Source organism: Amblyomma maculatum, chromosome 2 (genome assembly GCF_055883805.1).
Source record: "Amblyomma maculatum isolate TAMU_Amacu chromosome 2, ASM5588380v1, whole genome shotgun sequence".
Lineage (NCBI taxonomy): Eukaryota > Metazoa > Arthropoda > Arachnida > Ixodida > Ixodidae > Amblyomma > Amblyomma maculatum.
The window spans coordinates 36,760,978-36,777,102 of NC_139345.1; the positions used below are offsets into that span (position 1 = coordinate 36,760,978).

A 16,125-nucleotide genomic window follows, 5' to 3' on the forward strand; every position below is an offset into this window, starting at 1 on the left:
AACCCCACAGGTCTGATTCATGCAAGAGGACTTCCTCAGTGTATTGACATTTCAAATGCTGAGCATACCACACCAGCCACCTTGCAGTGCACAGAAGCAAGCCTGGTGGGCTTTGTAAAATTTAGAGCCCAGGGCGTCTAGTCTGCTTCTAAACCATGTAGTAGCACTACTCAAGCATTCATGGACGTTCTTTCCATTGAAGAGTATAGGTCAAAAATGTTACCGTAAGATCTGGAACTCTGGAAATGCATTACAAGCCATATGATGTGGCTCTGAACATTTGACAAAAACTGTACCTTCGACAAAGGCTGTACTTTTAGCACATGTAGTGAAATGTACACATGGTAAAAGAATTTTAAAAGATAAAAGAAAAACGCTAAATCTTCACAGTAACACAACACTCATCAAAATAAAAATGTCTGCACAAACACAAGCAATGCAATCAGTTTGGATGGCCATGCTTTTTAACATGGCCAGCAATGCTTTCAACTTGAAATAATTTAGCCTTTTTTTTTTTTTTATTATCATATAGTAGTACAAGTCAGGTGGTCATTTTGCACTGCCATTAGCTCGGCCACATACCAGAGTCTTGCAGGTGGAAGAGGACGGGCATGGGGTGTCAGGGTGGCACGGCTCGCCGCAGGAGTGCCCACATGAAGGCCGTGGTGTCGTGCATGGCTGGGTGCATTTCTGCGCCGAACCTTGAGAAGGGCACTCGCCCTGGTGGCAGGTCTGCTGGCACTGGTGCTGGCCACAAGGCAAGTCACGCAGGCATGGCCTACCACATGAAAGGCCCTCCAGAAAGCAGGGCACGGCACGGCGTTTCTGTGATGAGATGAAAAAAATGAAGCTGCTTAAGGGGGGACACGGGTCTTGCGGACCAAAAAATCGCGAAAAAATCACTTTTTAGAAAATGTGATTTGCGAAATCAGTAGCTCTTTATCTACCTATCTGCTAAGTTTTTCATCTCTAGGGTCGGTATTTTAGCCACAATGCCAATTTATATAATCGATGTCGCCCAAATTTGGGCCGAAAACGACCCCCGAAACAACCATTTTCCGCGAGGCGTAGCTCCCATTTTGTGCGCGGCACCGTAGCCATCTTGGTCTCATTCGAAAGAGCCGCCTTTCGTCTTCAAATTGCCGCCTCTGCTGTTTACATTCGCCCATTGGTCGCATAAAAAAAAGCAAAAAAGAAAACGTGGCATTTGCAATCCCATTGGCTTTCGGGGTGCACGTGACGATAAGGCGTCCCCGCATTGGTGGAGCTGGCTGACGGCGTCTGCTCGGCGCGCCCGAGCCGCGGGGAGACGGCGGAGACGTGACGCCGGCCGCGCTTGGTTCCGAACCGCGAGGTGCGTTCATGGCAAGAATTTGTGAAAAAAGTGAAAAAAATAGTTGAATAATCATCTCAAGTGATGCCCTGCCCCGGCTGTGCGCGCTCAGGCCGACGGAAATCGTGCGCCGAACGATCCTGTGTACGAGCCTGAAGTAGGCCTAGTGTGTTCCCCAGCACGGGGGACTGCTACTGCCAGCGGTCGCACCCGCCGCGACAGTGATAACGCAGGCCGCAGATGAGCAGAAAGATAAGCTCAAAACAGGAAAAGCTTGAACTCGCGCCAACTCCAGCAACGAAGCGGTAGACGGATTGTGTCCGTAACGATGACGGCAGCGCGGCGGACAGTCCGCTTGGCGATGCGGAGTTCACGATCGTCAAAACAGTTTGCCGAGATTGGCGAAGCGTAAAACATACGGCGGCGATATTGGCATTTAAAAAAGTGAACGGGGATAAGGAATCGCCGTCAAACTTATTCTCCAATGCGTAAACTGCGGGACACGTCGTCTTCGTAGAGCTCGCCGCGCGTTTGCGCCGATCGGACCTCGTTCATAGTCCTTAGGGAATTCACTTGCTTCCAGTGCAATGCAGAGCACTGGGAAGCAGCAAACAGCTCCAGATTACATTTCTTTTCCGCAATAAACGTTCCTCACCGCGGTCTTGATGCGAGGACGTAGCAAAACGACGTACGTAAAAAAAAAAAAAAAAAAAAAAAAAAAAAAAAAAAAAAACGAAAGAGTGACAACTGAATGTGCTGCAACTGCAAATCAAAATGAAAGAGGCGACACTTGGACGTTGGAAAGCAAAGAGACTACATTCCTGGAGGTTTATAGCCATTTTAAATTGTAAACGTGTGCATTGCACCAGTGAATGTCTGAGAACAGAGAGGAAGCGTGCTTCCTCTGCAGCTTTTCAGACTGCAGCAAAACGAAAGCAGAAGGGCAAACCCAATGCAGATTACTGTCCAGGAGCCTTCTAGGCCACAGTGGCCTGCATTTCTACAGTTTTTGTTTGATTAAATTAGTGTTTGACATTGCAATTCGTTTTTTCCATTTTTCTCAAAATGAAAATTTTGCCTACCCTTCTATTTTGCGGGTGGCATTGTGACTCTCCTACTCGTTAGATTGTAATGATTTTTTTTTTACTGGCTCGTGAGTGTTAAAGGAACACAATAAAGCTATTATACAAGGTCTCAACTGCATGAAAAATTTTTAAACATAAGAAGATGTAGAAAGGGGGTGGTTGCACTTGTGAAGCTGAAACTTAAAACTTCCATAACTTTGGCTTGTAGTAAGGCAGGAGCGCAAAACTTGCTTTATTGTGTTCCTTAGACATTCAGGAACAGATCCATGTGCATTTTAGCAATTTCCCTTCTGTAGATATTTTTACAAGCTTCCCGCAAGTCTGGAACAGCAAAGTTGCTGTAACTACTCAGCAAATTTATGTAGAAGAAAACTAACAACATATTTGAAACCAGCACAAGAATTTACATAAACCCTGCAAATTTCATACTGACAGGACAAATATTAAGAAAATTTTGCTCAAGACCCATGTCCCCCCTTAACCATTCAAGCCACAGACTGCCACAGCAAGTGTAATATCAGCCAAATATAGTGTAGATAGCAGTGCTGCGGCAAGCAAAAATCATTATGTGTGCAGTCAGAATCTACAAAAAGTATATCACTCTAAGCATAGCCCACCAATAACTAAGTGCTTTACAAAAAGTTACTGTTACATAAGGCCAAACAAAACAAGTACAGCTGGCTCCTTGGACCTCCACTCTTGTCTCTTCACTTTTAGTTAACAAGGCTGTATCCACTGTTTGTCAGTTATCAATTTGTTCCCACACTATGAACATTGAAAACAGTGTTATAAAGGAAAAGATGCACATCATGGCGAGCTTTTATATATGGCAAAAGAATATTTTTTTGCAGTCAGTGAGAAAGCAGGCTGCCTTCGGTAGGCTGCTCATGCACCATGGCCTACGGGATCAACCAACCTCTAGGAAAAAAAAAAAAAAGGTGGAGGTAGCAGTGAAACGAATGCCATGGCAGAGGCCCCAATTGGACATGACAGCAAACGGGCAACACGAAGAGGCAACATTCTACTGTGGTGGTTATAGTATTTTAGTAAAACTAGCCTTCGCTATAACCCTTCCCAATATTCTCCCACTTGCTAGCCTTTTCGTCTGCTTCACAAGTGTGTGAGGGAGGGCACCCCACAACTAGCAACAAAAACACAGGAAATGGGCAGCACAAACTTTTATATTTTGTACGTGTATGCGGGGAAGAATTTCACAAGGGGAAGTTCATCCCCAACCAGCATGTGCTGTGACCCAAGCTCCCAAAAGTGGCGCTACATTGCAAGGAGTAGATGCAGCGAACAATATGAAGAATTGAAAGAACAGTACAGAAAAAGCACCAATACAGTGCATGCGATGCAGTTGGGACAAAGCTCGAAACAAACTACGCACACTGTGTGTGATTGTGGCATCAACTGCACTTCAATAACTACGCACTGCAGGCAGTCACATGATTTGTTGTCATGGAGTGCAGTCACTTGCTGCTAGGCATGACACTGGTGAGCTGCACCATCATCAAGCTTTGCTGAGCAGGACTGTGTGGTCCATTCAAAGTAATCATTGCACATACTGAAGTATTTTAATTACCATGCAACTTCTCTCATTCAATCAGATGTGATACTATGAAAACAGTGTCAGCTTGAGTAAACTATAGAAGGTCAGATCAAGAATGTTCAAAGAGCTTCCAACACACTACAGTTCACAGGCCCACATTGCCTCAAGCCACCTCCCAGTCGCTGTTATTACTAAGTTTTCCACTTTTATGTGCCACATTTGCAAGCAGTACAAGGATGACAGGGGGTAAGAAAAGGCATACACCCAGCAAATTACTCTGCACACTTCATGCAAGGACTATCGCAGAGAAACAGGGAAGATTACAAATTAAACAAACCTCATGATGACCAAAGCACCACTTTTCAGTGAGAGCAGCACAAGGAGGACAGGCGGCATCGCTGTGGCAGGTGTGGGTGACAGGGTGACCACATGGGTGTTCTCTGGCACATGGCTGACCACACTCTGGGGGTCGCGTTCCACATGCAATGGGTGGACTCAGGGTGGCACTGCCACAATGGCAGCTCAGGTCCTCAAAACCTAAGGAAAGAATGAGAAACAGCCTGAGCTTTATCACGTGGATTTGGAAGAACCAGTGCAAGAACACACTGAAAGAGAGAGGACAATGAACAGACAGGTCTGCCAAGCCCCTTGCTTCAGGTCAAAGATGACACATACACTGAACTGCCTCGCAGCGGTGGTGCAGTGGTTAGGGCGCTCGACTACTGTGCCCAAGTGCTAAAAGTTGCAAGGTCAATTTATATTCAACTGAATTCAATTCAAAGCCCAGTTAATCTGAATATTTCTCGTGGCCCTAGTGACTTCGAATTAACGAGTTTTTCCTGTACTTTGACAAAACAATGATGACATCAGGACCTACGAACATCCATACAACAGTAAGACACACAAAATACTACTAGATGGAGTATTACTGAATCATAAAGAGCAGCCTACTTTAGCATTTTTTTTTTTTTATAAAGCAAAAAATGATATGCATGCGACGTACATAATCGCAAGTAGCTTTTTATGGTATCCACAGTCAGTTAGCAACCATTACTAGGAGTTCACTTGGTCAGAATGACTGCTGCAGCTACAGCTGCTTTCACCAATTTGTTTGCCTTGAAGAGGCTATAATGAAACTTCAGGAATCTTTACTTCGCCCATCACAAGAACAGAAAACAATAAAAGCATGAGGTGGATTCTACGCCTGCAAGAATACCATTTCGACGTAGTTTATAAATCGAGTCGCCAACACCAAGATGCCGACGCTCTTTCTCGCTGCCCGGTTTTGGAATCAGCCTGCTGTTTTTCTTCACAATGCATTTCCACCTCTGACCACAGCCGACCATCGCTTCCACAGACGCATATCACTGCAGTTCTTTTGCCGGCTCTGAGAACAAGCACGCTCTCGGCTCACAGCAATTAGCTGATGCCTACTGCCGGCCCATCATCGACCGCCTTATCGGCACTTCGAGCTCACCCAATGGTAGGCTTTGCCGACAGCTTCGCAATTTCAAGCTTGAAGATGGCATACTACGCCGCTACGTGCATTATCCTGATGGAACTCGCTGGCTCAGTCGTACCGCGTGTGCTTTGCCCGCGTATACTAGCGGCTTTCTACGATGACGCTACTGCAGGTCACCTTGGTTTTGACAAAACATACAACCGCGTGAAAAGACGATTCTTTTGGCCTGGCCTGTCTACCACCGTAGCTAAATACATTGCTTCCTGCCACCTGTGACAACGTCGCAAGCGGTCGACTTCTTCCCCCGCTGGCCTCCTACAGCCCCTTCCCTGTCCCGCCACACTATTCGACGTAGTTGGCATCGACTTATATGGTCCCCAACCTCTCTCCAATGGGGATTATAACAGCTGTCGACCACCTTACACGCTATGCTGAGACGGCCCCTGTACCGAATGGTTCCACTGAAAAGGTAGCTAATTTCTTTTTGCGGTCAATTGTAATGCGTCATGGCGCTACTCGGGTGCTTCTAAGTGACCGCGGGACGGCCTTCTTATCAACAGTCGTATCCGAAGTTCTTCGTGCGTCATCCACCCTCCAAAAGACAACTTCAAGCTACCATCCCCAGACTAACGGTCTGACTGAGCGATTTCATTGCACCCTATCGGATATACCTATGTACATCACACCGGATCATCGAAATTGGGATACTGTTCTACCATTCGTCACATTTGCCTATAATACTGCAGTACAGTGGACTACCAGTTACTCCCATTTTTCCTCGTTTTTGGCCGTCCTCCCACTACGATCCTCGACACTTCCTTCTTCTCTACGCCCGACTACTCCTCATCATTACTAGCCCAGTTTTTACCCCGTGTGGCCAGATGCCGTCATCTTGGGTCTCTTTTCGTCCTGGTGATGAAGTACTGCTCTATACACCAGTGCGCACCCCTGGTCTTAGTGATAAATTTCAGCGCCGCTATCTTGGTCCCTACAAGGTCATCAACCAAACTTCCCCAGTAAACTACCAAGTCATACCTGTCGATTCCCCAGCCGACCGACGTCACCGTGGAACTGAAATTGTTCATGTATCTCGCTAGAAGCCGTTTGTGTGCCGCGGTACATCGGTTGGTTAGGAGCGACCAGGCTGGCCGCTTCCGACCCCCTGGGCAGATTGTGTGAGCCCTCCATGGATCTTCTTTCGTTTGTAAATACCACGATCTTCTTCCTCCTCTTGTACATACCATCATCATCGTCCCACGGCTCTGGCTCCGGCGCGCGCTTGGGTTTTCTCCATCAGATTAAACGCTGACACGGCGTACCTTGCCTTGCCTTCATGACCTTGCCGTCTGGACCTGGCATTCTTTCACAATATCCTTAGCTCTACACAACAGCAAGAATGTGTGATGCTACCAAGATATTGTCAAATGCATTGTGCAAACAAACAGTGTCGGTGGTATCGGTGTTGCTTCCTTGTTGGAAGTCAAGGAAGACGAAGTGTGTGTGCACGCGTTGACTACTGCTGAGCTGGCTGGTTGCGTTCTCATATTTCACTCGTGGCAGTACAGTTTTCAAATATTACTCTTCTGCTTTCCTTTTGCAGCCTGCTGCCCATACTGGCAGGCAATGCAACTGAATCCTGGTTAGCCTCTTTCCCTTGCCTTGTCTCTCAATCATGAAGATAACAAAACTTTACACTTTCAGCACTCAGAGGGTGCTCATTAAACCATAAATGTCTTCACTCACTGACATTCCAGCAAGAGGGGCAGTTCCCTCGGTGGCAGGGCTCTTCGCAGACATGCTGCCCACACGAGAGCCGCTTTCCACACACAAGCGGGCAACGATGCTCAGTGTCCACGCAGCACAAGGCAAGGCACTTGTGGCGTCCACACTGGCGGCGCTTCTGGCACCGACGCTGGCATAACTCCGGTGCCTGGCAGCCCAAGGACACAAGCTCTACGCAAGGCACTTCACGGGATGTGGCGCCACATCGACAGCGTACAGCACTCGATTGTGGACAGGGTGGGCAAGGCCCCTCGTGGCAAAGTGCAGCACATCGGTGCTTGCTGTCTGCAAGGATACGAACAAGTGAAAAAAATAACAGTAATGACACTAAAGATGGATCTGAAAGAGAGCTTCAAGCACAAATAGCTGCTCGTTGTGAACCAGCTCGAATATTTTTAAATGGGGCCCAAGGTAATTTGTTGCACATATGGTGAAGGGCCTAGGCTTACAACAAAAGGTATCTGTCAAAATGTACCAGAGGGGCCTTGAAAAAATGCTGTTCCTGCAGATATAACAAGGACATATACAAACTATTCTATTGCTGCAATGCTTTTCTGGAAAAAAAAAAAAAAGAGCCACCAGAACATTGGTGGTCTGTAATACCTAAAAACTTTGTCTACCTCACCAGATCCACGGGGAAACAAAACTGCCTACTACTGTAGTCATGGAACTCAAAAGTAGACCTCACCTTTTGGACCACACTGAAGGACCTTGCTGCATGTCTCACCACATGTAGGGACGGGGTCAGAGCATGACAGCCTTGGTTTAGCGTCTGTTATGCTCTCCAGCTGACTTTTCCCACAAGGGCAGCGTGTCACCAGGGCTGGTAGAAGTGGGCAGGGGCCACACTCACCAAAGTGGCACTCTTTTGCACACTTGTGGTTTCCACACTCCAGAGAATGTCCACATTCATCGCCGCACGAAAACTCAATAGATGCATTGGACTCTCGCGTGCACACCACCTCACGTCTTTGTTTACCACAGTAGCACTCTGCAACAGTACAAGCAAAGCACCACACAACGATCAGAATGTGAAGGAACACACACACAAAAAAGCCCCATCTTGTTCTAGAACAATAATAAAACCGGGCCAGCATACTTGCTTCAAATGCCCCCCGTTGAAATCGCTATTTGCCATGTACCAAGTACACAAAAGGGACACTATGCAGGTTTGCCTTCAATGAAATCAGTGTGCTCTGTGCAAAAGTGAATTCTTGTTGAAAAGTTGCAAGCAACACACTGACTGTGGCTAGATAACACTTGGCTAGTTCCTGCAAACATTTCATGATTTCAAAAAGTCAGACAAATCATTGACAGTGTGGCCCTTTCAACTAATTTTCTTGCTAACTAGTCAATGCTGTGTAGCAGTTATAGTTTTGTTTTGTTTGTGGGGTTAGACATCCTAAAGTGAGTTAGACTATGAGGGATGCTGTAGTAGAGAGCTCTGGACAACTGACAACCTAGGGTTTTCTAACATTGCATTAACACAGCAGAGAAAATAGGTAACCTGTATTTCGCCTCCATCAAAATGCCCCCCTCCATGGCCAGGTTCAAACCAGAGTTACTCCGCTCTGAAGTTGGGTCTCTGAACTAGTGAGTCACAGCGGTGGAGGAAATGCTGTGGGGATCCTAGATTAGTCAGAAGAAGGTGGTGTACTGAATCGTATACTACCCAGGCATTTGCTACACTCAGCTCCCAAATTTTGAACACTCTTCGTTCATCCCATAACAGATGAATAATCAGCCATTTGCATAAAGCAGCATGCCAGTGACATACACTGTATTCTGTGCACTGATTTACATATATGCTGGAAGAACATAAAATAGCACTAGTTATTAAGCTAGCGAAATGCTAATTCACTATTTCTAGCTAAATTACAACTGGGTTCATCTTGCTCAGGTGGAAGAAAAGCAGAGTACATGTACTCTGGAATGTACATATATAACAGATTGTAGTTTTTCCGCTAAGGACATGCACAAGTGGCACTTAGGAAACATGCAAAGTGGCTCACTCTGTTCCACAATGCGGGAACAAGGTTCGCAGGCATTAGCATGACATTGGGCTTGGCACGAGTGAATTTCACAGTTGAGCAGTCGGTCACAGGGCTCGCCACAGCTGAATTCCTGTTCTTGGCTGCAGCGCACTTGCTGCACGAAAAAACAAAAGGAGCAAGCAAGTCAATAATCGCTGATGCACACACCTATGATAACAATATTATACATCATAAACCATTTTAAACATGCTACAGCCCCATAGCAGCTTGTCTTAAAGCCGTCATTTCCTTTTTCCGGGTATGTTTTGCTTTGGCACCATGGCAACCGCAATGCTTCCAGTGCTGCTGCTTTTTTTCAATAATGAAACTCTTGTCAGTCAGTCTCCTCTTCTCTCCTCCAAGGAGGCTAGCTCTCTTGAGTTAGAATCAACATCACATGCCTAGACAAGCTATAACCTCAACTAACAGTTAATGAAACGACCGTAACTGATCTGCAAACTATTTTCCACTGGTCTTTCATGCCAAACAAGTTTGATTTTCTGCCAGAGTATTGTGAAAATTGATGTTTCAAAGACTCAGCAGGATGATTTTTCTTAATGGTTTCTTTTTCTTAACATATTTGAAAGAAAATGGTTTGCTTTTGCATGTAACGAGACTGTCATACTTCAGTACAGGTTAGTGGCCTTCTTGTGGAAATCTATACTTGGGCCTGCAACAATCGTCAAGATCTGTTAACCTGCAACTTACCCTGATGAGTTTCCCACACGGGCATGGCCTTCGCACAGTTGCGCTGCAAGGTGGGCATTGCCCTGGGTGACACTGGAGGTTGCAGCGGTGCACACAGAGAGAGGAGGCACCCCGCAATCGGCCGCACATTTCGCCACAGCTGTGCGGCACCCCGTACCGATCCCGCTCCGGGTTTATTCGCTTTCCACAGAAACAGACATAACGGTCGGGCACAGCCAGCACCGTCCCTTGACACGCTGGACAACGCCAGCCACCCTCTGCAATTACACAACCAGTGTCGCCAATCACTGAACAGAAGCACAACTGCAACAATTTAACATCCAATCTTTCTTTAAGTGAAAAATAGACTCTTTGCTCTTTCTGGATATGTAGATGTTTGTTAGGAAGAAAAAGATACATTCATTGCTGAAGAACTGGACTTATTCCACCCCTCGATTCAATCTAGTAACACGTGCACCGAAAGTGACTTCAAGATCAATGTTTGAAAGTTAATGGTAATGGTTCACGGCCTAGCCTCCAGGATCCATGACAAAAAAAAAAAAAAAAAAAAAAAGACTGTCAATGTTGCACAGTTTACTATCGAAATTTACCTGTGGTGGTACTATACCTGCATTTCAGTTTTTAAGTTTCCTAGTTTAAATAACCTCAGTTTTCAATTAAAGTAAATAGTGTCAGTTGTGATTCGCAGAAAAAGTGAGTGTTTAAATAAATCAGTGCAGCAATGGTATTGACGAACCTTATCTTCAATTTATGATCATTTCGAGAGGAAGCATAATGAGTTGGCGTAAGTAATTTGAGGCAGTAATTTTGGTGTCTGTTGAACTGCTGGAGACACTAAAATAAACATCCAAAGCTCACCTCAAATGCAGATGGCCAATGGAGATTCTACATCCTTGTCACACGGGAAACTTTTAATCTCGTCAATAGGAGCAATACTATTTTCCAAGTGCACTCAACATGCATCGCTGCTACAAGCTCTCATTTGACCCTGATTACATTGAGCTGGCCTGTTATATACCTGGTGATGTGCTTTGTGTGCCAAGAACTATCTAAATTGTTGCAAGAAGACTGTTAGCAATGAAGTATAAGAAAGCAAAAACCCACTCCTGATTGAAAATTTAGATGATGCTTTGGGAGCATGTCTGGTGACAAGCAGGACTGGGCTTGTTCGTGGCTGAAACTGTCTGCGTAGCAATGCTGGATCTTCATAACCGTGCTTGATAGTGCCCACATGAAAGCACTACGAGGCAGCTGCTGGTTTAATAGCCACTTTAGCCTACCAGATTGGTAATTCTGGTGTTAACTGTTCTCAATGTGCAAGCACGCAAGATTACACACCCGACTGACCTTTCACAAGAGCGGCAGGTGACAATGACCACTTGCGGGCACAGGTGAGGTGAAAAATGTGGTAGCAGCTGGAGCAACTCCAGATTGACTCGGAGCCACGAACGCGGTCACAGCAGACCATGCACTCGTACTCGCCAGAGAGCAGCTGCTCAGTCATGCGGTCTGAATGCACAAGAAAGAAGACACACAAACATACACACAGTCACAGGGAAGAAGTGCTAATTTAGAAGTGTGAAGAGTAAATGCTGGCACCAATGAAATCAAATTTAGCTTTGCATTCGCTCACTTGTCCTTCATTGCTGTGACATAGCTTGTTACATAATCTAATACAAGTGAATTAGTAATGACTGCCACTGTTACTGAGCTTTCTTGAGCATTCCAACAGGTTTTAGATATTAGTATATTAAAGGAGCAGTCTAGTGTTGGGACAAGTATACTCTCGCCACCTGGTGGCAGTAATAAAGGCAGAACCCTTGATTTAGGAAGAAATTAATATTTTAAATTGGTCAAGAAAGCCGTGTGGTAGTACCATGCTGTGTCCTCTCATTTTGGCTAACATGATAGTGGTCTAGAGCATATGAAGTGAACATCCCACACACTCAGTTCATGACTAGGCCACAGCTATTTTTGTTCTTACTAACTTAAGGATGCTGTATTTCTCCTTCAATAAACTGCAGCTAAGGAGGGTGCTTCCATCAGCAGCAATCGCTGCAAGCTTTTTGAAAAGGTAATTGGAACATGTGCTAGATATCACCAGCTTTATTTAGTTCATTTATTCATTTTGTTGTAATGCTATTCATTTTATTTTAAAGAATGCAACCTTAACGCATGGGTTTCACAAAGCCTCTGCATCTTGGTTGATGGAGAGGACAGCGTGTAATGCACAACGCAGGAATGCGTTGCAGTATGCCCGTGGAGCGAAAGGTTGCAGTGGCACCTACAATGCTCGATACTTGTTCCCATGAGAATTCCGTCTGCTCCAACAGTTTCTTTGATTTCATCCGAGCTAAGCATATGATAGCCACAACATTTTTGTTTCGGTTTGACCATGTGAAGTAGTGCTTTCATATCAAAATCATCTGGAGTTTAATCAGGTTAGACAGATGATACTGTGTGAAAGCACTGTTTGAATTATCCACACCAGGATGCGTGGATCTGATGGGCTATCCAAGAGTCAGGTAAAAGCAAGATCACTGCTTGGCTATCGCTACCATAAGAGTGCTTTGCTGCACTATTACCATGCTAAATTTTATCGCTACATGACACCCAGGTGGCGCAGCAGTTGACTTATCAACTTCACCGAGAAAAAGTTACTATAGACCCTTGCAGATAGAGCTCCCTGTTCACTGGACTGTTGTGTGTACCTCTCAGTAGCACGGTGGAAGTTGCAGTGGAACCAATTTCCAACAATCCAGAGAGGAGGAGTTTAAATTCCCTCACCCATTGCAAAGGTCTATACTGACTATATACAAAGATTCCGATGTCAGCGTTTGCAGCTGCCGTCTACCATTGAGAAAGTGCGATTGCCGCATGGAAAAATTAATTCTGAAATTGCACTGTGTTTTTCAGCTCCAAAGCCTGGCATTTTTTAATTTGGGAAAGGAACTTTAATTGCTTCAAGCATATTGTTGAAAAAGTCAGCAGACATTTCCCGTAAAGACAGCAGTCCTCTTTGGCTACTGTGCCACTTTTTTCATCTGAGACCAAATCACAGCCTCAAAAGGCAAAGAAGAAGGGTTCGGTGGGGGTGGTGTCAGAGCAGCAAGCATGGTCACATGGTTTAGTGGTGAGTGAGAGAGAACGACAGTGTGACTGGTTGTGTCTGGGTGCAGTATTGGCGGGGTTCACTTTGTGCCAGCAGTGTTATGCTGATGTCTGCTGTAGTGAACGAAAAGTTTTGAAAATGCCGTGTGTCCTTACGCAAGAAGAGTTGGAAGAATACTGTGGATTTCAGTGATCCACAGACAGACAGATAATTCACAGGATAATGAAGGTATTTGTTTACTCAAATAATTATCGTCAATGGTCCATCCCTACATAATTTTTTTTTTTGGACTTAGCTTCCTTTAGAACATCTTATTCTACAAACATATCAAGCACCTCTTCCTTCGGTACTGTCTTATGGAACTTATTTGCTACAAATTTAATTACAATTAGCATGTGTAATTTGTAAATCTACAGCTTTTATATAAAGATTTTTCAGTTCTTTTAAAAATAATTTTCAGAGAAATTCTGCATGTTTTCACTAATGGAGAAAGAAAGTGGGGGTGAATAAATGTGGCTTGCATGTGAAAAACAAGCACAGTGCTTTTATACATTCGTAACCTACACACATTACAGCAAATGAAAATTAGAATCGCATATTATGCCAGCATATAATATACAATGTCGTACAAGTCATATGTAATATGCCTTGCTTCTTGGAACAGTATAGTAGGACAAATGTATATTGCCTGCTAATACAATGCAATAAAATAATGTCACAAACATACAAAATCAAACAACTGAGAAGAATGTTTAAAGGAAAACTAAACAAAGAAAATTTATATGAGGTAAACTCCCAACCTTTCTGTGGAGCATCATCAGGTCTTGGCACTTGCGGATAGCTTCCATGAGAAGAAAACAATTTAGGGTGCGAGCGCACAGACTTCCCAGTATTGCGCTGTCTTGTCGAAGTGCTTGGCTGGCGCCTGTAGTCTGTTTCGCGACTGTCACAGCTAGGAGAACTGCTACTGTGTTGACACTCGTAAGCATCGTTTCTACCTTTGCTATCTTTCTTCTCACCATGTTTACTGCACTGTGTAGGTTCTCTGAAATCTTTGTTAAAATGCCGTTCTGTTTGTGAGTTCTCAGTACGATGACTACCCGGCCAGGGCGCATCACTCCTCTCTCGACCCCAATTTTTCCACCTCGTATGATTATGACTGTTCTGAGATATTACTGCTCTGTCTCCGTGGTCCCAGTACCTCTGCTGCCAATGCGTATTTGAAAAGAAATTTCTGTTTCTTCCAGTTTTATGAGCAGACTTTGGGTTGTGAGCACGAGTTGGCTCACTGCAGGCTTCAGCTAGTTGCTGGCTAAGTCCACCAGCACAGCCCCCTAATACAGTGCACTCCTGGTCTACATTGTTGGTCTGTTCTTGAGGTGGGTCACATCCAAACGATACACCTTGTAGCTCTGAATCAGCTGCAGCCGCTTGTACTTCACTGCCATTAGTTTCATGTTGTCGCCGTGCCTTCCTACGCTCTGCAAAAGTCTTTTTCCCACGGCTGCCAAGTTTACCGCGCCCTCCAACTACCACACCATCACACGAAGGCGACTCAGAAGAGGCAAGCGCGCTGGATCCTGAGCCTTGCTTTTTGTCATGTCTTCTGCGCGTAGACTGCGGGTCGTTGACTGGTGCCTTATCGGCAATGCCGCTGCATGAAGCCAGAGTTCTCTGAGCGACGTCGGAATGTGAAGGGGCATCTGACCACCCGCAGTCGTCGGCTGCACGTTGCGCATCGTTGGGGGCAACACGGGCTCTGTTCCGCGGCCTCCGATCAAATCTGAAAGGTTCACCTTTTCGACGGCTGCGGTCTTGTGTCCCTCGTCGCGGCCCTTCACCTGCGGTGCAAGGCTCGGAGAAATTATGCCCTGAGCGATCAAGACGGCCGGTGCGGCACTCACGAGTTGGCTCAGATTCTGTACCCCGGGCCGGTGAAGCAACGTGCTGACTGCTGTTCACGTCGTTGTAGCAGGCGCCTGTGGTTTCGACGCCCCTGCTGTGCCAGCTGTGTTCGCGGTCGTCCAAACCGCCACAGGCTCCGTAAGGTTCGTAACTTCTGTGGTCCTCCATTCAGGAAAGCTAACGACCACACTCTACCAGAACGTAGTAGTGCCGCGCTTACGTCAGTCGGGTCAAATAGCTTGAATACTTAGTTAATTTGTCCTTGATACTCAAATTTCCACGCCAACTGCTAGCACGGAAACTTCACAAACGCACCAACACGGATGACACACCGGCGCAGCCGCGAGATTGAGCACGCAGTGCCGAAGCAAACTGCATAGAGGTAAAACCCAAGGCGAAGATAGTCCCGCAAAGCTGAGTGACACCGTAAATAAATACTACTTAGACGTTAATACTGCACAGCACTTCCATGCACTATAGCACTTCTAAGGCCGCAGCATTGCGGGGAGTACACGAAAGCTTCGGACGGGTAGGACCATAGATATACCATGGAGGAAGGAACTCGCTCAGCCACGGCCAACGAAATAATATATATATAGGGCGAGAGCTTGGACAACGCATCGCGTGCACACCAGCGTGCAAACCATTGATCTCCACTAGGGGGTTGGATGTCTCCATGGATGCCTCATAGGGAAGCCCGTTGTCGATTCGTCTTTCTCATCTAATTGCATGAGATTATCAGTGAAGTATTCGAGAAACACCAGCAGACGATACATACAGAGATTCGCTTGCTCAGCTGCTAACAACGTTCTTAGAGAGTCTCTAAATGCTAGCGTCGCCTATGCTGTGATTGATGCACGCTGCCACACTCTAAACCCACTCATAAAGATTATAGACACCTAATTTTTGGATTAGTGTTTTATCATTTGTAATAATGCCTGAGACATTACTGTAAACTGATAACCACGTCACATTTGCCTACAACTGTTGAATAAATTATAATCAAATGTCTTTTCTTACTTGTTTCGGTTTCGATTTCAACAACAGAGTTTTATGTCCGCACGAGGCAGCGGAGGTGGCTGAGCTACAGAGCCAGTAGCAGGCCTGTGAATTTTCTTTTCCTTTTTCCTACACCCACAACAACAACAACAAC

At 45.6% G+C, this 16,125-nt stretch overlaps 1 protein-coding gene across 4 annotated transcripts in view; it reads right to left on the minus strand.

Moving 5' to 3' along the window:
• LOC146198371 (transcriptional repressor NF-X1-like) overlaps positions 1 to 15,801 on the minus strand; it is a 29,006-nt gene extending 13,205 nt beyond the window's left edge. The window contains exons 1-9 of one of the 4 annotated variants that reach the window (XM_084593849.1): positions 14,972 to 15,799; positions 13,868 to 14,908; positions 11,294 to 11,464; positions 9,956 to 10,212; positions 9,227 to 9,362; positions 7,903 to 8,205; positions 7,176 to 7,499; positions 4,308 to 4,507; positions 583 to 825 (exon numbers count right to left, since the gene is read on the minus strand). In XM_084593849.1, coding sequence (XP_084449975.1) covers positions 583 to 825; positions 4,308 to 4,507; positions 7,176 to 7,499; positions 7,903 to 8,205; positions 9,227 to 9,362; positions 9,956 to 10,212; positions 11,294 to 11,464; positions 13,868 to 14,908; positions 14,972 to 15,140 — 2,844 coding nt within the window. In that variant the 5' untranslated portion in view covers positions 15,141 to 15,799. Of the gene's footprint in view, positions 1 to 582; positions 826 to 4,307; positions 4,508 to 7,175; positions 7,500 to 7,902; positions 8,206 to 9,226; positions 9,363 to 9,955; positions 10,213 to 11,293; positions 11,465 to 13,867 lie in introns of all 4 variants that reach the window. The other 3 variants (XM_084593847.1, XM_084593848.1, XM_084593850.1) reach the window with 3 other exon arrangements.
• Between the last annotated feature and the right edge of the window lie 324 nt (positions 15,802 to 16,125).